Source organism: Bos mutus, chromosome 8 (genome assembly GCF_027580195.1).
Source record: "Bos mutus isolate GX-2022 chromosome 8, NWIPB_WYAK_1.1, whole genome shotgun sequence".
Classification (NCBI taxonomy): domain Eukaryota; kingdom Metazoa; phylum Chordata; class Mammalia; order Artiodactyla; family Bovidae; genus Bos; species Bos mutus.
In genome coordinates, this window is record NC_091624.1 from 88,974,230 (window position 1) to 88,997,613 (window position 23,384).

At 41.0% G+C, this 23,384-nt stretch overlaps 1 protein-coding gene and 1 long non-coding RNA gene across 3 annotated transcripts; one reads left to right on the forward strand and one right to left on the reverse strand.

Moving 5' to 3' along the window:
- Window positions 1–2,455: 2,455 nt before the first annotated feature.
- On the forward strand, window positions 2,456–21,428 carry LOC138988919 (uncharacterized). 2 transcript variants are annotated; one of them, XR_011465188.1, is made up of 4 exons: window positions 2,456–2,922; window positions 10,810–11,010; window positions 12,435–19,034; window positions 21,085–21,428. It is a non-coding gene; the product is annotated as an uncharacterized lncRNA (long non-coding RNA). The 2 variants fall into 2 exon arrangements; XR_011465187.1 differs by lacking the exon at window positions 21,085–21,428 and having other exon boundaries at window positions 2,460–2,922; window positions 12,435–20,546.
- LOC102282466 (interferon beta-2) lies at window positions 3,137–4,885 on the reverse strand. Its single transcript, XM_070376130.1, has one exon. The coding sequence runs from the start codon at window positions 4,822–4,824 to the stop codon at window positions 4,264–4,266; it is 561 nt and encodes a 186-aa protein (XP_070232231.1). The 5' UTR covers window positions 4,825–4,885; the 3' UTR covers window positions 3,137–4,263.
- Window positions 21,429–23,384: the final 1,956 nt, after the last annotated feature.

Genomic DNA, 23,384 nt, shown 5'->3' on the forward strand with positions numbered 1-23,384 from the left:
TCTCTTGTCTCCTGCATTGGCAGGCAGATTCTTTACCACTAGTGCCATCTCATCTGTTAAATTGAAAGCTCACAGAGAGTTTAATTAATTTTAACTAGAAAAGCATCAGGATTTAACATGGAAATGTTGTAGTCACAAATTCTATTTAAATGTTCTAATTGTTGAAATATTTCTTTTGCTTTTACAATGTTTCATTCTGTGTTATCACAATTTAGATTGTATGCATGGAAAGCAAAGCAGAGAGAAGGATTTTTTGGAATGAATATACCAATCTCAATAAATAAATTTTCCATTATAATATTAATTTCAAAAATTCAAATTTTTAAAATCTTCATCCATCATATAAAATAGATTCTCTATAACATCTATTGTTTCCCTGGTTGAAAGTAACCACCTTTTTAGAGAACTAATTTGAGGCGTGGCTAAACCAGACCCTCCCAAATAAATATATATATACATGTATCAACATTCCAAAAACGAAGATCATGGCATCCAGTCCCGTTACTTCATGGAAAATAGATGGGGAAAAAGTAGAAACAGTGTGAGATTTCATTTTCTTGGGGTCTGAAATCACTATGGATGGTGACTGCAGCTACTAAATTAAAAGATTCTTTCTCCCTGGAAGAAAATTTATGACAAACCTAGACAGTGTGTTAAAAAACAAAGATATCATGTTGCTGATAAAGGTCCATGTAGTTAAAGCTATGGTTTTTCCAGCAGTCGTGTATGGATGTGAGACCATAAAGAAGGACCATAAAGAAGCACCATAAAGAAGGCTGAGTGCTGAAGAATTGATTCTTTCTAACTGTGGTGCTGGAGAACACTCTTTGAGAGTCCCTTGGCCAGCAATGAGATCAAACCAGTCAATCCTAAAGGAAATCAACCCTGAATATGCATTGAAAGGACAGGTGCTGAAGCTGAAGCTCTAATACTTTGACCACCTGCTGAGAAGAAACCAACCCATTGAAAATGACCCTGATACTGGGAAAGATTGAGGGTAGGAGGAGAAGGGGTCAACAGAGGATGAGATGGTTGGATGGCATCACTGACTCAATGGACATGAGTTTGTGTAAACTCCGGGATTTGGTGATAGACAGGGAAGCCTGGCATGCTGCAGTCCATGGGGTCGCAAAGAGTCAAATACGACTGAGCAGAGCGACTAAACTGAACTGAACTGAAGCCAGTATTTGACTACAGTCCGTAGATGGAAGTGTAACTCCAGTTCATGTTAATTGGCATAAAGAAGGCTTACTTTGTAAGACTCTCAAATGTAAGGTGATGTACATTGTCCCCGAATTGAAAAAAAAAAAGAGAGGAAAAAAACCCCACATCATATAGAGGGGCCCTCTGGCATGAGCTATCTGGTGCATTTAAAGAAGTGAACAAGACAAGCTTCAGAGAAGGAAAGATAAGTTTCTATTATGATGAAAATCCTCAGTTTATTCTTTACCTCTGTAGCACATAGAATTAACTGAGAAAGATCTTTAAGAACAGAGGATCCTGAAAACTTGTCCATGAGAAAGAAACTCTGAACGTTGAGTATAGAAAATACAGCCCCTCAGACATCTAGAGATCTTTTCAATGATGATCAAAAGATCTTTATACAAGAAAAGACATTCTGTTCTGCTGTCCACACCTGTTTCTGGAAAATCATGATTTTCATTTCAGACATTTTTCAATGCCTGAAGAATTATGAGTACAATTGCTCTGGAGCAAGAAGCAAAAAATAATGTAATATATTAGCGAGAGTTACAAATATAAACATCTTTATTTGTGGAGGTTTCTTGAGGATTCTTATATGAGGGAAAGGCACTTTTAATTTCCACTGTGAGAGCCTCTCAGGGAAAATGGCTGTATTCCTGTTCCCTGAGGTAGAGATGGATGCCATGGAAATACTCCTGGGCAGGGAATCCCAAATGAGAACAGCACAGATTGTCTTCTTCCATCTGCTCCAATTGTTTCATGCTCTGATCCGGGCTGGAGAGGAGTTTATCCAGCAGAGAGTTGTTCCAAGTAGCACGGCTGTCCTCCGTGGTGAAGAGTTGGAAGCTCTGCAGGAGCATCAGATAGTGGTTGCTGGGGCCCTGAGTCATCTGCATTGGAGTGATCTTCTCTCTTTTCCAAGGAAGTCTGAAGTGGCTCTGTCCTTTAGGCGCGACTGAGAGCGGATCTTTTGCATCTGTTTCAAGTGTTTGAAGATTTCCTTGTTTTTCTGGCAGTGCATCCCAAGGCACGTTCCAGCGAAGAGAGCAAACAGGGATGCTGCGGAGCATCACCCCTTCCACCAGCAAGCGGATGTGGGCCATAGAGAATGTCAGTGATTCTGTAGACGGCCGGGAGGGGACGCGCGAGCACCGCGAAACAAAGCGCTGAGATGGAACCGCAGACCGCCTGCTTCTCCGGGCGACCGCGAGAGCGCGCACGCTGTGGTTCGATCGCTTCTGCTTTCGAATCGCGGTCTTGGGGGAGTTGGCAGTTGACTCACATGCGCTGGAGAGACAGGACGCCAAGTTTCCACAGAGCTTTTTATAGGAGCACTGATCCAAGGGTGCGCATATCATTAGCCCTTTTATGGAAAAGGGCTGGTTTTCCGCTGTCCTGAGTAGGGAGCCAGAATATTGCATTTTCGGAACGACCGCCTGAGTAGTGGGCTTTCTTTCCAAATGTCAAACAACCAAGCCATGTTTGAGGAAAAGAACCCCCAAGGCGGGGCTTCTGAGTGAGATGAGGCTGATTTTACAGATTGGCGCTCACTTCCGACGCGAGGGAACCCACAGCTCAGAGAAAGGGACCGGGCAGCGGTGATGGGATTATTGGCGACGCGAGGATGGACAGCGTTGTGCCCAAAGTGAAACTAGAAGGTGGGCATGAAACGATTGGTTACCCGACGCTGTGGGGGCGTTGCTGACAAAGTGAAACAAGGTAACTGAGATGACACTATTGGCTGTACCACCCTGATGGGAGGTGGGGAGCGGCGGGCGTTGCGGACACGCTGAATCCCGCGGGCTAGTAAACTATTCGCTATGGAACGGTGGGAGGACGTTGTGCACAAAGTGAAACACAGCGGCAGCGATGACAGTTTTGGTTCTGTGGCGATGGTGGGGGCGGGTGGGCGTTGCGCAGGAGGAGCGCGGCGGCTAAGAGATTATTCTCTGTGGGAACCTGCTGGGGCGTTGCTCACACGTCGAATCCCGTGGCGGCTAGGAGACGATTTGCAGTGAGTCGATGGGAGAGTGTTCCGCTCAAGTTGGAGCATAGTGGAACACAGTGTCCTTGATGAGACTATTGACTTTACCACGATGTGGGGATGGGGGTGGGGAGGTGAGGGGCGTTGCGAACACGGTCGAATCCCGCGGTGGCTCAGAGACTATTCGCTGTGGGACTATAGGAGGGCGTTGGGTACAAAGTGGAACACAGTGGCCGCGATGACACTGTCCGCTATGGGGCGATGGGAGGGCTAACCCTCAAAATTACTTTTCACTAATTTTTAATTGAGGGATTACCATATCTGACAGTTTTTAATGACCCCGTGACCGTCTTAAGTAATTTTTAACTCATGTTCCTGAAACCTCTTTCCCAGGACTACATTGTTAGAAATAAGGGTTGAAGTGTACAAGAAACTAAGGACATTTAGAAGGTCAGAATTTTTCATTTTCTGTAGTTAAGAATTTTATAAACTGAATGGAATTTGCCCCAGATTTATTGGCATCAAGAAGGCTTACTTTGTAAGATCCTCAAATGTAAGGTGGTGTACATTTTCCCCCAGTTGAAAAAAAGACAAAAGAACCCCACATCATGTTGCGGGGCCCTACAGCATGAGCTGTCTGATACATTTAAAGAAGTGAAGGAGACAAGAGCAGGTAAACTGTACCGATCCATGGAGAATATGCCTCTAACTTGGACATTCCACATGTCTTCTATTTTAAATTCCTCAAAGGCAGGGGCTGGAAACTACTATTCTGCAGGCTTGTTTTGCAATAAATGTCTCCAGGGTGCTCACCAATTTTTAATATATGTTGTCACATCAATCAAGTTGACATTAAAACTGCCATGTTCAATTTTGTTTCATAAATAATTTATTTCCCATATAAAAGTTTAAATAAATAAATAATGCATAAATCAATTTAAAAATAGCTTACAGTCTTTAACTATCCATTGAAATCCAGTGCATTGCATTGTCAGTTACTTCAAGAGCCTCTGCTGGGTGAAGAGTATCACCTCAAAGTCACATTGTCCCTTCCCAGAGCCACAGGTGGGAGATGTTCAGTCATGGAGGTAACCTGTTAGTCTCGTCAGAAAAGAAAAATTCCTGAGTATTTGCACTCGTACGACTGTCCAGGCACACCTGTTGTACTCCTTGAACTTCAGGTACTGCACGAGGTTGAAGTAATATTTCCTCAGGTGAAGAACGGTTGTGTCTCCCATAGTGGAGTTTTGCTTCTGCATTATTTCCTTCTGGATTGGCTCCAAACGATTCATTTGCTCATAGAGTTCCTCAAGGAGGTCCTCAATGATGGTCTCAGACCAGCCCGTGCTGGAGAAGTCTCTGGTGAGAATATTGAAGATCTGCTGGAGCATCTCATAGATGACCAATATGGCATCTTCCTTCCGGAACTGCTGTGCTTGCTTCATCTCCTCAGGCATCTGGAAGTCCATCCTGGCCTCGAGGCAATGTTGAGGAGTTGAAGGTAACTGCCTCAGGAGTTTCTGACATACCGCAAGGCTCCGCCTTTGTTGGAATCGAAGCAAGCTGTAGCTCCTGGAAAGAGCTGTGGTGGAGAAACACAGCAGGAGAACCATCTGGAGGAGGCACCGATAGGTCATGGTGAAATCAGGCACAGGGCTGCCTGTTCTGCTAGTAGGTACTAAAGCTGAGTCTTCAAGGATTTGCAGAGTGAATGGCCTTCCTCCTTGAGTGTGGGCTACTTATATAGCATGGCCCTCCATTCTTTCTATTGGAGAGGAATTTCCCACTTTCCAGTTTCCTTTTTAGTTCTCCTGTGTTGATTAGTTACCTCTAAAACTCTTTTTCTTTTTAGCTCCTTGCTTTTTGATTTTATATGTATTAGGAGAAAAGATATACAGTCTGGGAGAATTTCTAATGTTTTTGTAAATTTTCAGTGAATTGCTAAATGCTAAAAAAAAAAAATGCCTAATCAATTTGAACTGAATTATTACAGGGTTCTTTTTGTGAAAGGGTCTTTATTTCTAAGAGTTTAACAATTGTAGGAAATAATTTTTGTATTTTTTGTATAAGGTAAGTTCGCATGAGTTTTTTTTGTATAAGGTAAGTTTGCGTGAGTTTTTTTTAGGCCTTAACCATAAGCAGCAAGATATTGCATATCTTTATCAACTTTAATTTATTGCTTTATTTGGCAATCTCAAATTATCCAGAATATACCAAAGTAAAGATTAAGTCTTATCTCTGTGCAGGCAAATGAATGTTATACAGGCCACACATAAAAGTTCATGATTTCTCTTGTAGGATGCCTTTTGACCATAACTGAGGGGCAATGTATATTTATTTTGTACATACTTTGAATAATCTAAATATCTGATTTTGCATATTAAGGTAAGGATGCAGCAAGTAGGAAAATTCTTTCCTCTTCATTTTGTTCCTTTAGAACTGTTTGTACATGAAAATTTCTCCATAATGAAAGAATATCTGTGAGATAGGATTCTTAGGTATTTTCATAATCTAGTGTCAAAGAATTTTTTAAATGTTACTAAATTTTTACCCTTTCTTTTCTCACATTAAAATTTTTTCTACAAGGAATATATTTTTTGGTATCATTAGAAAATAAAAAGCACCTAGTTATATTCAAAAGCAGGGCATAAAATTGTATATACAACGTCACTATGTAAAAGTATATAGAAAAAAAATAAACTAAAGGAAATATACTAACATTTTAATAGCAATTATATTTAATTTGTGCAACTAAACATTATTTGTTCTTTCTGTGATTTTCCGATATGCTACCAGAGAATGTATTCAGCACTGCTCAGAAGAAATATCATGGGAGCCATACAGGCAATTTAAATTTTTCTAGTAGCCATGTCAAAAGATTAAAAAGAAACAAGTGAAGTTAATTTTAACAGTGTGTTTTATTGAACACAAAATATCCAAATGTTATCATTCCAACATATACCAATATAAATTAATAATGAGATAGTTACATTCCTCTCTTTCATAGTTCCTTCAAAATACTGTGCATACTTTTGCAGTCATAGTACAGCTAAGATTGGGCTAGTCAAGTGCTCACTTGGCCTCCTGTGGTGATGGTTCATGGTGGTGAGCACAGCTCAAGATGGAGAGAGCAGCTTACACAGAGCCAGGAGAATTGCCGAGTTTGCAGGGACCACGTAGAAGGAGCTTCAAATTGTGGATGAGTTATGAGTGAAGAACCAAGGGGATCAATGGTGGGAAAATCAGCTCAAGATATATTCGGGATGCTTTTGAATGCCAGAGTGTGGCTTTGTACTTCATTCGAGAAGTCTTCAGGCAGAGAGGGCACTAAGTTGTGCCCTGGACAGAAGAATGGGCCCAAATGTTATTGGGAACTGAAGCAGGGAAAAGTCCTGCCCAGGCGCTCTCATGGCTGTAGAGACTGGAAAGAAAGACCAGAGTGAGGAACCGGAAGAAGGGGATGGGTGCAGAATTGCAAACAAGAACTCCTGCTTTCTTCTCTTTGTCCTCCTCCCACTTCCTGCTATTGTGTTCATGAGGTGCTTCCTAATAGGTCTCTTTCGATTGCCTTCACGGACTTTATGTCGGCATAATTAATTTTGGCTATGAAAATCCTTGTTTGCATCTTTTGGTGTACATTTATGTAGCCTTCTGTTGGATATATGCCTAGGATGAAGTAATTGGCTCATAGAATGTGCATATGTTCAGATTTAGTAGATAATGACAAACATATTTTTCAAAGTTTACACCAATTTATATTCTCACTATCAAGAGTATGGGATGTCAGTTGCATTACTTTCTTTTCAACACTTGGTATTGCCAGTCTTCTTAATTTTAGCCATTCTAGTGAATCGGAGTGATATCTTATTAGAGTTTTAATTCATATTGCTAGTTATTAATAAGGTTCAGCACATTTTCATATGCTTATTGACAATTTAGATATTTTCTTTGTAAGAGGTCTGTTCAAATCCCTTGCTGTCTCAGATAATTTTTTTTCTATCTAAAGATGATGTAATTGTGTACATACAAAATACAAAAGGACATATAAACTATTGAAATTTTAAAATAAATTTAACAAGGTCACTGAAAAAGATCAATATTAAAATCAATCACATCTTTTGACATTAGTAATAAAAATTGGAAATTGACATTTCAAAATAATACCACTGATAAGAACATAAAAAGTCTACTACTGAGAAATTGTCACAGCCTTGAGGTGCCTAAGGAAACATGGAAATTAAAGGTACTGTGCCATTCTAAATGGCATCCCAGGACAGAAAAACAACTTTGGGTAAAAACTAAGGAGATCTGGGAATTCCCTTGAGTTTCACTGATTGGGACTCCATGCTTTCACTGCAGGATCCTGCTTGGATCCCTGGTTGGGGAACTATTTAATAAGATGTCACAAGTCTCGCAGCCATAAATAAATAAAAATGAAATTCCTGCAACCAGCGGGGCTGGGTGGGTGGGTACAGGAATAAGGAGATTTGAATAAAGTGTAGATTTAAGTGTTTTTTTAAAAATAGCTTTGACAGGACAATTTGTCTTTACCTTTGACCTCTAAGTACAAGTCTATAATTGCATTTTTGACTCAGATGGCCAGAAAAAATAACAATTTTTTTCTCTAACATTGAGACAGTATGTTTTAAATCTTGATCGTTAATGAAGTTAAGCAACTTCTCTCTTTGTAAGTGAGCAAGGGACATGTAAGCACGTGATGAGGTAGTAAGCCTCAGTGAGAAGGGAAATCAGAGTGTGCAATAGGAGACTGTCAAGGCCACCTCCTCCTGAGAAACACGGTCTTTTAGTGAACAAACATTTACTTAGCAAACATGTCCTAACCACGTCATAAAGTAAAACAAATATTGCCATTTTCTTGAACTATTTTAAAACTATCTCTCAATAAATTTTGGCTGCTGGCTTGATTATGTGTCTTGCACATTCTTTCTGAGGTTCATTCCAATATATTTATGCTTTCTTATTGTTGCAAGTATGAATGAAATTTTTTCATGACATTTGCTAATTTTTAATGAACTAAGTTTTCCTTGAATTTTCATATATATATGCTTATGACAATAACTAATTTTGTTATTTTTCTCTGATCAGCTTTACAAACACTATATAAAAGTTTGGTTGATTTTTCAAGTTTTTAGATAAATACATTGCCTGCAAATAAAAAATTAAGGTCTGAAAATAGCAAGTGTGATGACCATATGGAGCAACTAATGTTTGTTGTGTATATTTGTACAACTACTTTCAAAAACATTATCTAGCAAAGCTGAAAATATGCATAGCCTGTGGTCTATGACCCAGTAATATGTGGATGTAAGAGCTGGACCATAATGAAGGCTGAACACTAACGAATTGATGCTTTTGAACTGTGGTGTTGGAGAAGACTCTTGAGAGTCCCTTGAACTGCAGGGAGATTAAACCAGTCAATCCTAAAGGAAATCAATCCTGAACTTCATTAGAAGGACTGATGCTGAAACTGAAACTGCAATCCTTTAATGAGCTGACTCATTAGAAAAGACCCCGATGCTGGGAAAGACTGAAGGCAGGAGAGTGGGACGACAGAGGACACGATGGTTGGATGACATCTCTGATTCAATGGATATGAGTTTGAGCAAGCTCTGGGAGACGGTGAAGGACTGGGAAGTCTTGTTGCAGTCCATTGGGGTCACAAAGAATCGGACATGACTGAGCGACTGAACAACAACATGACCCAGTAAGTCCACTCTTAGCAATTACCCTGGGAGAGAATCATGTAAATATGCATCAGTATAGAAGTAAAGAATATTCAGATCAGCAATATTCATAAGAGTCCCAAACTAGAAACAGCCCAAATACCCATTAAAATTGCATAAATACTTTATCTATCCTGATAATAGGGTTATTAATAACAATAAAAAGAACCACAACTAAAGGCACAAATATAGCAGTCATTGAAAGACACTCACCTCAGAAGAAAATGTATACTATTATATAAATTTAAAAATAGGCCAGAGTAGACTGGAGACATTTTGCTTGGTGACAAAGAGAGTTCCTGTAAACTTCAGGACCACGATGGAAAGTCCGTCTCCAGCGTGAGAGAAGAGCGTGTCTTCCCACCTTCCAGCTGCGGCCTCCCTCTCGCCCTCTCTCAGCACCTGAGGCTGACTCTGCCCAGGCTGGGGTTGCCCTGTGCTCACAGCCAGGGGGCCCAGACCCCCTCCTCAGGCCTCCCCCCTGGTGTGAAAAGGGACAATATGCAGAGAGATCTAAGTGCCTCTGGTTGCAGCCTCTTCTCTCTTCCCTTTACTCACACTGAGGACATCATTCACAGGCCATGGACAATAATCATTGCCGTGTTTCTCCTGCTCACTTCAGATGCAGCTGGGACTCGGTATTTTGGTCAGGGCCTTGGCTAACTCTCCTAACTCCTCCAGAATGTACCCAACCAGAGGATCCTACACTCTTCACCCCTGTCACTCTCAGAATTCTCCCATCAGAGGGTCGATGGCCCAGGAACAGGCGGGAGCAGCCCAGGCCTTGTTTTCACTGTTTGCTGCCAGGACCCACTGCTGCTGGACACTCAGACTGGTCCTTTCAGAACATGCCCGTCTGCATCAAGCCTGTATTTACTTTTCCCTTCAGATCCCAGGTTGTTCTCTGAGCTGGACTCTGAATTCTCAGAATAACTATCAGGGCTGCATTGAGTCCAGCCAACCTAAGGTTGAGAAGAGGGTTAAAAGGACAACACATTGGCTGCAGCTGCTGAACAAGCCTCCGGGGGCCCCCTTGCCCCACCCTGCTGACATGAGGGCAGGTCACACTGTGTAGGTTCTGGGTGAGTTTCCTGTCTCTGAGGCAGTTTCTGAATCTTTAAAGTGAAACAGCCCAAAGCAAAGCCGTCTACATACTCAAAACCGACAAGTGACTTGAATTTTGTTACATCATCAGAGATTGCGTAATGAATCCCAGAAGGCAAAAATAGCAACGAAGTTGATGCAACAAGTGAAAAGGAAACTAAATGCAAGCTGCCAAAAGGAATTTCAGGATCCAGCCTGGGAATCCCCTCTGGCCTGGCCTCCTGGCTGAGTTGAGTGCACAGAGCAGAGTATCGTCCTGACTGCCTGCCAGACGCCTGTGTCTTCCTGGCTGAAACTCTGGGCTCCTAAAGTCCAGGGAAAACAAAGAATCCAGTGAGGGTGGGGGTGTGTCTTGTAGACAGCTGGCCTCTGTGCCACATAGGAATGTTTCCTGTTTCTGTCTAGAACTCTGAGTAATTGTTGCAATAGGCTTGGCAATGTCATCCCTGCTGCTGCTGCTAAGTCGCTTCAGTCGTGTCCGACTCTGTCCGACTCTGTGCGACTCCATGGACGGCAGCCCACCAGGCTCCCCCGTCCCTGGGATTCTCCAAGCAAGAACAAAGGAGTGGGTTGCCATTTCCTTCTCCAATGCATTAAAGTGGAAAGTGAAAGTGAACTCACTCAGTCGTGTCTGACTCTTCTCGACCCCATGGACTGCAGCCTACCAGGCTCCTCCGTCCATGGGATTTTCCAGGCAAGAGTACTGGAGTGGGGTGCCATCCCCTTCTCTGAATGTCATCCCAGTGAATGCCTATTTCTCCTCTTGCTGTGCAGTGCGTGAGCTGCAGGAATCTGTCTCTGAACAGCTCTCTGGGAACTGCCTCATCTTCCTGACCACAGACCCAGAACATGAGGAAATAATCTGCTAAACAGATTCAAATAGAAGACTTAACGTAAGGAGCACTTGGGAAGTGTCTGGTACCATTCTGAGCATGTGCTATAAATTAAGGCAATTAATCTTGCCACACTTTCAAGGTAAGCTTTTATGATTATCTTAATTTTGCAGTTAAGACATAATGCAGCAATTTATAACTAGGCAATCCTTTTTTATGTACTAATGAAGAAATATCTCAAACATCTATTTGCAAGGAAATATAAATAAATGAGAAACTGAAGTATATGAAAAATGGATATTTATGTGATATACATTAATATGTCCCTATGTATAGATTTATTAACTACATATGAAAATGTCTAGAAGGATACCCATTAAATTGTTAACAGTATAGGATTAGGGTATATCCTCCTAGAGGTCAAGGGTAGGCATTCCTTTGTATGAGTTATTTAAAAGTTTAGCAATGACATGTGTGTTTAATATATATAAATAAGCTTAAGAAACCCTCTTTACTTCTTTAGAGTCACATTTATCATGGCAGCTACTGATTCTCACATCTCTTTGCTGTCTCTGCAATCCCCAGCCCGCCTTGTTCTTCTTGCCTCCATTTGAACAATTTAGGAAGATTCTTTTCTCAGGAGTGGCCAAGTGTAGGAAACTTGCTCTCCCTTATTCATCCTACTCCAGGATCCTAGATCCCTTATATGCGATTGACCTCCCACGATGTATGCGGTTCTCCACTAATCCTTGAAGGCGCTCCAGTTCTTACAGGCCCCAAGCAGGCAACTGTGTGCATGATCTGGGCTTTTCTTCACTTATCTCCCTCCCACCTCTAATCTATGTCTCAAGAATCCCATTCATTCCCTCCTCAAATTGTCCCTTGTTCCTTCTATGACCCAGGGGGGTAACCCCATTCCCTCTTTCTTCAGGTGACTTCAGTATAGGTTTATCTTGTAGGATCAGGCTTTGGGTTAGATTTTGTTCAAAGGTGTGTGCAAGCCAGCTTGCTTTTTTAAAACTACTTTTCTTTCCACTACTTAAATACAAATAGTAGTCTTCTACAAAATATAATACAAAATAACTATCTTATGAATAATATTTAAATGCTATAAATAGCCTAAATATTTCTGATAATTTTAATAAATAAATAAATATTATAGGTTTTTAAGATATGGAAAATGGATTCTTAAATCTGTTTTAAACAGTTATGGTAACAAAACATTTAACATACATTTAAATAATCCCATATATTAGCTATTACTTATATGTCATCTGACACAAAACTAGAGTTAAAGGTTGCACTTTGAGTCTTAGAAAATAGCCATTTAGTTGACCAGATGAACTGTTTTCACATTCAATGTCTTTTTTATTTCCTGAGTTTTCTGATGAGCTTGCTGGCAAAGACCAAGCACCTTCTGATTTCCATGCTAACAACCTCCCAGGCACAGCGGCTGTATTCTTTCTGTTTGAGATACACACTGATTCACTGGAAGTAACGCTTCACAGCCAATCTGGAGTTCTCACTCCCTAGAGGTGATTATTCCCGTGTCCTTCCCTCCCTCAGACACGTGTCCAGGTCCTCCAACTGCTGATCAAGTCCCACGAGGAATCTGTCCAGGAGGCTCTTGTCCTGATCTGCAGAAGAGCCCGTGGTGCTGAAGAGCTGGAAGGTCTGCTGGAGCAACTCGTGCACAACAGCTGTGGCTTCTGTCTTCTCAAGCCTGGTCCCGTGCACCAGGGTCTGAGGAAATCTGAAGTCAGTCCTGTCCCTCAGACAGGACACAACGGGCAGTCTCTCCATCTGACTCCAACATGTGAAGCTTTCCAGATTGCCGTGGCTCGAAGGCAGCTCACAGCCCAGGGAGCACCTGGGGCTAGAGCAGAGCATCACCAAGGGCCAGCAGCACAGTGACGGGGAGGGCCACTGGGACACTGGGGGCTCGCAGGACTGCATGCAGGGGAGATGTAGGCAAGTTCTGAGGGCTTGGGGTGATGGGTGGCTCTTAAAGAGTGAGTAGAGAAACTTTCATTTTCTGGGTTTTTCCAGTTTGCCCTTTCCTTTCTTTTTCTACTCTTTGTAATGAAATCTATACAAGTGCTAATTTTTGCAATGAGTTCCTATGTGGGGGACATCAAATTATGCATGCCACTGTGGTTCATAGCTACACAGCTGTATAGCATGCTTCTCACACCTCCTTAGTTGTTCCTGGGGAGAAGAGTCTGATCAAAGTCAGAGAAGGGAGAAAAATTCATGCAAAATGGTGACTTTTCCAGGTCACCAAGAAATATTCAATATAAAAAGAGCTTATAAGAGAAGCTTTTGATTTTTCTCATTTTTTCCTTATTTACCCTTCTTCCCTTCTTCAAAAAATTCAGTTGTGTGTGTACCTTTACAATATCTGAGTAGGCCTTAAGCTCACTGGAGACATGATAGGGAAGAATATCACTGATATCATTTGTTAAAAATGAATTATGTTGCAACTGTAATCCACAAGGCACTTTTTTAGGTGCTAGTTGTCCTGCTGCTGCTGCTGCTAAAATGCTCCAGTCGTGTCCAACTCTGTGTGACCCCATAGACAGCAGCCCACCAGGCTCCTCTGTCCCTGGGATTCTCCAGGCAAGAGTACTGGAGTGGGTTGCCATTGCCTTCTCCGGCTAGTTGTCCTAAAAAATTCAATTTTGCCTGTGTTTATTTCTCTTTATACCTCTGCTGCTGCTACTGCTAAGTCGCTTCAGTTGTGTCCGACTCTGTGCGACCCCATGGACTGCAGCCCCCCAGGCTCCCCCGTCCCTGGGATTCTCCAAGCAAGAACACTGGAGTAGGTTGCCATTTCCTTCTCCAATGCATGAAAGTGAAAAGTGAAAGTGAAGTTACTCAGTCGTGTCCAACTTAACGACCCCATGGACTGCAGCCTACCAGGCTCCTCCATCCATGGGGTTTTCCAGGCAAGAGTACTGGCTGCTGCTGCTGCTGCTGCTAAGTCGCTTCAGTCATGTCTGACTCTGTGAGACCCCTGAGATGGCAGCCCACTAGGCTCCCCCGTCCCTGGGATTCTCCAGGCAAGAACACTGGAGTGGGTTGCCATTTCCTTCTCCAATGCATGAAAGTGAAAAGTGAAAGTGAAGTTGCTCAGTCGTGTCCGACTCTGAGCGACCCCATAGACTTCAGCCTACCAGGCTCCTCTGTCCATGGGATTTTCCAGGCAAGAGTACTGGAGTGGGGTGCCGTTGCCACTATGGTGATAATCTACCATACACTCAGGGATACTGAGGTTGCAATTACATTCAACCCTTGTAATGGCATGTCTTTACCAATTCTGTAAGGTACAGATAATTTGTAATTATATTAATGACAGAAATTTTTACATGCAGCCTCTCAGCAAAGTGTTTTTAATGAACATGACAGTAATCTTCACAGCTTCCTTATGAGATAATTACTATAATTATTGACATGTTTGCAAATAAGGAAACTGAGAACTCAGAGAGATTAGTCAGGATTAACTGCATAAGTGGTACTTGACCACTAAACTATTCTGCCTCCATGTTATTCCTCATTAACCTTAAGCATTCTCCTTTAGCTGCACTACATGCAGTTGTAATTAAGTAATCCATCTAATTATGTAACATTTGACTGCCCTGATAGATTGTAAGCTCCCTAAAGGCAGTAATGGCACATGTGGGGAATCCAGGAAGGTGTCTGTCCCAGAGGAAGTGCACAGAGGGGTCTCTGTCCCATTGTTGTTCGTCACTAAGGCATGTCCACTCTCTTTTACCCCATGGACTACAGCACACCAGGCTTCCCTGTCCTTCTCTATTGGTCAGATTTGCTCAAGTTCATATCCATTGAGTTGGTGATGCGATCCCGTCATCTCATCCTCTGTTGTCCCCTTCTCATCCTGCCCTCAGTCTTTCCCAGCATCACGGTCTTTTCCAGTGAGTGGGCCACAGAGCCAGTTCTTTTTTTTTTTTTTTTTTTAGAGCCAGTTATAAGAGAACTATACACACCAAAGTTTGACTACTCAAACCTAGTATTTGAAGACTATTTCAGAAAATTATAATCTTCTGAAAACAAAGATAGTAAGAGTAAATTTAAATGGATTTTTAAACTTTCTGGATAATTTCTCAAAATATTTTCTCAGATGTAAACAGGGATTCTCAAAGTTCAGTTGTTGCTAAGTTGTTTCAGCTGTGTCCAACTCTTTTTGAAACTATGGCCCATAGTCTACCAGGCTACTCTGTAGATATCAACAAAACACCACTTGAAATATAGGACTGGAAGTTAGCAAGGGCAATGGGAACTGTATCCTCTTTAATTGTAATGTAATGATTGTAATGTTCCTGGAATGAACAAATGACATGTTTGTGACAAAGAAGAATAGGAATTGGAGAGGAAGAACTTACTAAGTTCCTCTGAAATAGGAAGCACTTTGTCAGAGGAGATAGCTCGGTCCAGTGCTTGAGACACTGGACATGGGGGCAAGTTTGCCTAGGTTGATGTCCCAGCTCCATCCTATACTGGCTATGTGACCTTCAGCACCCTGGTTTTCCTCTTGTATGGAAATGATAATCATATTTGTTTCACTGGATTGTTGGGAAGATTGAATGACATAGCATGCTTCTGACCATGCCTGGACAAGACATAGAAGCATTCAGTATATACTAGCCATTCCCACGAGGGGGAAAATTCACACATCTAACTATGGGAACTGTATCGAATTTCCCTGAGATGACCTGCTTCCCTTCCTTTAATCCTCAGCTCAGTGGTCAACATTATTACATCTAGTCTCATCTCTTATGTGAACATGACGTCCTGTCCAAATCACTTATACCTAGTAGCTTCCAGGTAACAGCTGACCTCTCAGACGTGAATAAAATGGCTGTCCAATCTGTGACCCAGTCTCTTTCATGGTGAGTTAATAGGTCTATATCCTCAGAATCAGATAACGTCCATGAAGAGTGAGTAATGTAAACAGACAAATAAAAATAAGTAAATAGATACTGGGAGTTAGCAAAGCTGACAACTTGCCTCTTAGGTAACACTCCGCCTAAGAGCCTGCTACCCTCCTCCAGCTCTGTCTGCAGCTCAACAGTCTCACATGGGGTGGTCTGAAACCTGTCACTCTGTAGAGCTCTTCATCCCCATTTGTGTAGTTAAGTGACATTTTGTCATTTGAACAGAGAAAATGTCACTGTAGTTTTTTTTTTTTTCAATTACATTGTTTCTCTTTACCTTTGTGTGTCACTTTTTCATTCACTGCTCACTTTTACTTTCTAGGAATGTTCAATGAGAGTGGAAAGTTTTGATATCTTGAAAAATCACATAAGAAATACATTTCCTCTTCTTTTCACTTACATTTTCCCTTCCTTTATTTTTGCAACAAACCTCAAAATTGAAATAGAAAAGACTGCAGAAGCATCAGGACAGCTTTTACCAAGTGAAATACAAATAACAAAGAAGAGGTAACAATATGAAAATTATACAAAAGTAGCAAAGAAAACTGGGTTGCTTAGACATAGCAAGGACAATTACCTGTACTAATACAGAGAGGCTGCCTGATAGGACCCACACGGGGTCTCATTGATGCTATGACTCATTATGTCGACCTTGCAAACAGAGAATAAAATTACAGTGATCTATGAGACTGACCAAATTGCCCAAATGGCATTCTGCTTTCTCACTGGTGCCTATCTTCTCAAAGCTACAAGACCACCAGATTCTAGACCTCCAGCTATGTGACCACAGGACTCAACTACAGGCTAAAAATTAACCAACCCTTCAGAAAATTTTTCACTGGTGGGGTATAAGTAGGACCCTGTCAGAAAGGGAGGAAGCTGGTTCTCCTTAAGGGCCAGTCACCCTCTCCTTTCCCTCTAGTAAATTTCCCTTTTCTTGCCTGACTGCCCAACTCACTTTCTTTTTCTCTGCACTCGCCTTACACTGCCGAAAAGCAGCAAAGACACATTCTAAACACCTGAACACTTGGAGGGAGCAGTGGTTACACTTTATTTTCTTGAAAGTGAATTTTGGAGGATCAATCATCTGAAACAGGAGAGTGAAAACATTGGCTTAAAACTCAACATTCAGAAAACTAAGATCATGGCATCTGGTCCCATCACTTCATGGAAAAGTGATGGGGAAACAGTGACAGACTTTATTTTTAGAGGCTCCAAAATCACTGCAGATGGTCACTGCAGCCATGAAATTAAAAGATGCTTGCTTCTTGGAAGAAAAGTTATGACCAACCTAGACAGCTTATTAAAAAGCAGAGACATTACTTTGCCAACACAGGTCCATCTAGTCAAAGCTATGCTTTTCCCAATATTAATGTATGGATGTGAGAGTTGGACTATAAAGAAAGCTGAGCACCAAAGAATTGATGCTTTTGAACTGTGGTGTTGGAGAAGACTCCTGAAAGTCCCTTGGACAGCAAGGAGATCCAACCAATCCGTCCTAAAGGAAATCAGTCCTGAATATTCATTGAAAGGACTGATGCCTAAGCTGAAACTCCAATACTTTGGACACCTGATGCAAAGAACTGACTCATTGGAAAAGACCCTGATGCTGGGAAAGATTGAAAGTGGGAGGAGAAGGGGGTGACAGAGGATGAAATGGCTGGATGGCATCACTGACTCAATGGACATGAGTTTGAATAAACTCCTGGAGTTGGTGATGAACAGGGGGGCCTGGGGTGTTGCAGTCCATGGGGTTGTAGAGAGTTGGACATGACTGAGTAACTGAACTGAACTGAAGTGAAATGAATCACCTGGTGTAGTCTGAGCTTGTAACCGGGAAGGGTTAATTTTGAATTTCCACTGGATCTGCTTCTATGACTTTAACTCTTTGTGTTATTGGAGAAGACCCTTGAGAGTCCCTTGGACTGCAAGGAGATCCAACCAGTCCATCCTAAAAGGAGATCAGTCCTAAGTGTTCATTGGAATGACTTATGTTGAAGCTGAAACTCCAATACTTTGGACACCTGATACAAAGAACTGACTCACTTGAAAAGACCCTGATGCTGGGAAAGACTGAGGGCAGGAGGAGAAGGGGACGACAGAGGATGAGATGGTTGGATGGCATCACCAACTCAATGCACATGAGTTTGAGTAAGCTCCAGGAGTTGGTGATAGACAGGGAGGCCTGGCGTGCTGCGGTCCATGTGGTCGCAAAGAGACAGACACGACTGAGCAACTGAACTGAACTAAACTGAAACAACCATAATGGCCTGCCTCAGGGGATAACCTGACCCCACCTACCTGTGAAGGACTGTGATTCTTTGTGTGGCAATGGCACAGATGCCCTACTTGGCTACTTACCAGGTGGAACAGAAATTCACATTTGGGAAGGCCAGAATCACAGATAGATGTGACATCTTGGTTTGTTGACGTGACATGAGATATTCCATTTCACAGCACCCATGAAATGATTGTAAGGAAGTGCAATTAACACATGCCCCTACCTGAGGCTTACTAGACATTCTGGGAGATATTTACAGGCATTAAAAGGTCCTTTGGAGAAGGAAATGGCAACCCACTCCAGTATTCTTGCCTGGAGAATCCCATGGACGGAGGAGCTTTGTGGACAACAGTCCACGGGTCGCAGAGTCGGACACGACTGAGCGACTTCACTCTCACTTTACTTTGTTTCCTCACCTCCCCCCAGTCTCTGATCCATAAAAGAATCTGACATCCAGGTCAGGACAAAATGGTTATTTTGAGGAGTTAGCCTTCCATCTTTATGGATATTTTCAGTGTAAGTCTAATGTATGATAATTTTCATGAATGATTTATAAATATTTGTAACAAATTATATTTCCTATTCTAGGTTAAGGGCTCAAGCATGTTGATCACTAATTTCCTCTTCTAAATCATATTTTGAAATCTTCTCTTTATTACTTTTCTATATGGTTTTTTACAGACTAATAGCATTGTGCTGGGCTTCCCAGGTGGAACTAATGGTAGAGAACCTGCCTGCCAATTCAGGAGACAGAGCAGACACCAGTTTGATCCCTGGGTCAGGAAGATCCCCTGGAGGAGGGCATGGCAACCCACTCCAGTATTCTTGCCTGGAGAATCCCATGGACAGAAGAGCCTGGCAGCCTATGGTCCACAGACTCACAGAGAGTCAGACACGACTGAAGCGACTCAGCGCAAGCACAGCATTGAGGTAAAACTTCAGTGCCACCGAGTTTCTGTTCACGTTACTACATAATGTTACCTTCTTTACTCAGTGTTTATACTATTTGAAATTTAGCTCAAGCGTTTTTATATTTAATTGTAAATTCCATTTGTTTCTTATATATATTGACCTACTTTCTCAAATTTAACGTATTTTAACTCTCAAGGATATCAATATTATATTAATGAGAAAGATCTCATTTATATTAAATTGCTACCTCTAATTATTTCCTTCATTATATTTTCTTGCTCTGTTTTGGCCTGCCTCTGTGTTGTCCTTGTTTTGGTATTAAGTATTTGGTATTATTTGACTTTAGGGTTTTTTCCTCTTGCAAGTTACAGTGGAGTTTGTGTTTTAAATAAATCAACAGTTTAAGTGGATTCTATTAATATTTATTATTTTAACCTTTATCAGTTTGGGTCTCAAACGTATTGGATTGATGCGTTACTTTTAACGTGACATTTACATGTTTCGTGACCCTTATCATATTCCCTTCAGTTCTCCAACAGTCATTTATTTAGAGCAAATATATAATGTTAAAGCAATTTAGAGTTTTGAAAGGTTGTTGTTGAATCACGCGAAGACACCAGGATTCTTGGCCCCCGTAGGAGAAGAATTCAATCCGGGGCCAGAGATGAGGCTTGATCGCTCAGAGCTTTTGTGTAATAAAGTTCTATTAAAGTATAAAGGAGATAGAGAAAGCTTCTGACATAGGCATCAGAAGGGGGCAGAAAGAGTACCCACTTGCTAGTGTTAACAATGAGGTTATATAATCCAAAGAATGTCTGGAGGTTGTAAAGACCTCATCAGACCCACTCCCATAATTTACATTTTAAGATAACAGAATTAGCCAGAAGGTTTAATCCAAAGACTGTCCTCAGGCAGGATACATTATTATTATATAATCCTAAGGAATGCAGAGAAAGAAAAAAAGTTTGTCCTTTCTTCCTCCTGGAGAATTCCAGACCCCTCTCTCCTTGGGGACCCCTAGACTCCCTATCAACCTGCCTAGGAACTGACTCTCTCAGTTTCTCTGGATACTTGAGTGAAAAACTGAAAAACTAAAACTGCGAAATTTGATTTGAGACTTCCTTGGCCATTCAGTGGTTAGGATTCAGTACTTTCACTGCCGTGGGTCTGGGTTCAATCCCCAGTCAGGGAACAAAGGTCTCATAAGCCATGTGGCTGTCACAGCCAAAAATAATAATAAACTTTACAAAGTAACTTCCACTGATGTGACTATTCACTTCTAGTTCTTACTAGGACTTTTGCTTTTAGTCAACATAGTAAAGGTTCACAAGACTTATGATACCAATAGAAATGCTTGTGAAGTTCTGTTCAGGTATAAACAGAGGGGAATATCCAAAAGTTAAATGAAAATAAATTGACTCCTTATTCAAGAAAATAAAAATGTTAATTTTGAATGCACTGAGAATGATGCTAAGTTGGATGCAGTTTGCAAAATGAGTGCCATGTATTCCAAATGTGATAACTGGAAAATTTTTGGAGTCTTGTGGTCAATAAGGCCCTAATCAACTTGAATTAAACAATTCTCATTTTAAGGTGAAGCATATGAGGATATAGCAATGAGTTTCGTATTCTTATCTAGCTTGTAAACTTGTTCTGAAGACAGTTCTCATCCTGGGGGTCAAAATCTTTTTGAATGATGATGATGCTGTTGCCATCATTAGACATCATGTCTCCTGACCTATTTTTCAAGACATGTTGAAACTATATCTAGGTACATATACAACTAAGGAAACAACGGGAAAATCTGTGTTGAGTGTCACATGGATTCTTCCACTTTGTTGGCTACCCCAGGAGCTTTAACCAAGAAAGCGGCTGACCCAGGTTAGGTCTGAGAGGAGAATTTAAGCAGCAGGGGTTACTTCATCACACCAGGCTCTCCATGTGTTCCTGGAAGTCCCTCATGATCTTTCTTCAGGGATCTGTTATCCAGCGTTGGACTGGAGCAAGGAGCAAGCTAAAGCACTGAGAGAATGAAGATCTGAGGCAGCCTTCCTTTTCTGTGCTCCAGGTCCTCAGCTTTGGAGTCTTTCTTGACTAGTGAATGATGCAGTCGAAACAAATGATACATGAACTGGAGTTACGCTGCCATCAAACACTGGCTTAGAGACTGGCTATATTGGTCTCTGAACTCCAGCTGGAAAGAAGACAGAAAATTGGAAATCAAAGAACATTTTGCTGTCCTACCAATTTAAACACAAAGTAACAAATACAGAAGTGAAGCAAAATAAATGATCATTCACCGTAGTGATTCTATAATGTGAAATATATGTCTTTTAGATACACATATTCATCTTTTTCAATAAAGGAAAAAAATGGATTTTCATTATTACATGCATTTGCCATTTTTCCTCTATTTTTATACTCTTAGCCATGGACATTTTCGTGTCAATATCATGTTTTCCAGTGTATCAATTTCATACATTAAACCTATCTATTTTTTCACTTCCATAAAGTGAATTAATTATTTTTCTATTGTTTTACTATTTTTCTTGATGAAACATACTTGACGCTGATATATTTGTTCATGATGAGCTACAAATGGTATGTAATTTAAAAAATAAGGTAAAGTACTTTTCTTATGTTCTTGATAGTATTTCAGATCTGACATGGTTTCCTATCAGGGTTATAAGTTTTTTAAATTTTATTACACAAATAAGACCTTTTATCCTCAGATTTTAACTAAATATAGAACCATTCCAGCATTGGGACTTCCAGTGATATCTGTGAACTCCAAGACGTGAATTGTTTTCTTATGTGAAACATAATCACATCTAAAATCAAACACAAACTTTCCTTTTTTGTTTCTCTGGTTGTATAGCTTTCTGCATGATTATTGTTGTTTAGTCGCTATGTCATGTCTGACTCTTTGTGACCCCATAGACTGTAGCATGCCAGGCTCCTCTGTCCAAAGGATAGTTCAGGCAAGAATACTGAAGTGGTTGTCATTTCCTTCTCCAGAGGATCTTCCCAAGCCAGGGATGGAACCCACATCTCTTGTGTCTTCTGCATTTACAGGCATATTCTGTACCAGTAGTGCCACCTCATCTGTTATATTGTAAGTTCAAATAGAGTTTAATTAGTTTTAACATAGAGAAGCATCAGGATTAAACATGGAAATGTTGTAGTTTCAAATTCTTTTTAAATGTTCTAATCTTTGAAACATCTCTTTTGCATTTAGAATATTTCATTCTGTGTTATCATAATTTAGATTGTTTGCATGGAAAACAAAACAGAGAGAAGGATTTTTGGAATGAATATGCCAATCTCAATGAACACATTTTCCATTATAATATTAATTTCAAAATTCAAATTTGAAATCTTCAGCCATCAAGTAAATGACATATAAGATCTATTTTTTCCCCTGCTCTGAAGTAACCACCTTTTTAGAGAACCAATGTGAGGCATAGCTAAAACAGACCCCCCCCCATATCTATCTATCTACCTATTCGTGTATAGGTGTATCAACATTCAAAAATTGAAGATCATGGCATCCAGTCCCATTACTTTATGGAAAATAGATGAGGAAAAAGTGGAAACTGTCAGATTTCATTATCTTGGAGTCCAAAATCACTACAGAGGGTGACTGCAGCCACAGATCAAAAGATGCTTGCTCCTGGAAAGAAAAGCTATGACTAACCTAGACAGTGTGTTAAGCAGAGACATCACTTTGCCATAAGGTCCATGTAGTCAAAGCTATGGTTTTTCCAGTAGTTGTAGGGATGTGAGAGTTGGACCAGAAAGAAGGCCTATTATACAGAGTGAAGTAAGCCAGAAAGAAAAGCACCAATACAGTATACTAATGCATATATATGGAATTTAGAAAGATGGTAACAATAACCCTGTATACAAGACAGCAAAAGAGACACTGATGTATAAAACAGTCTTTTGGCCTCTGTGGGAGAGGGAGAGGGTGGGATGATTTGGGAGAATGGCATTGAAATACGTATAATATCACATATGGAACGAGTCGCCAGTCCAGGTTCGATGCACGATACTGGATGCTTGGGGCTGGTGCACTGGGACGACCCAGAGGGATGGTATGGGGAGGCAGGAGGGAGGAGGGTTCAGGATGGGGAACACATGTATACCTGTGGCGGATTCATTTCTATATTTGGCAAAACCAATACAATATTGTAAAGTTTAAAAATAAAATAAAATTTAAAAAAGAAAAAGAAAGGGGAGGTAAATGATAAAAAAAAAAAAAAGAAGGTTGAGTGCTGAAGAATTGGTGCTTTCGAACTGTGGTGCTGGAGAACACTCTTGAGAGTCTCTTGGACAGCAAGGAGATTAATTCAGTCAATCCTAAAG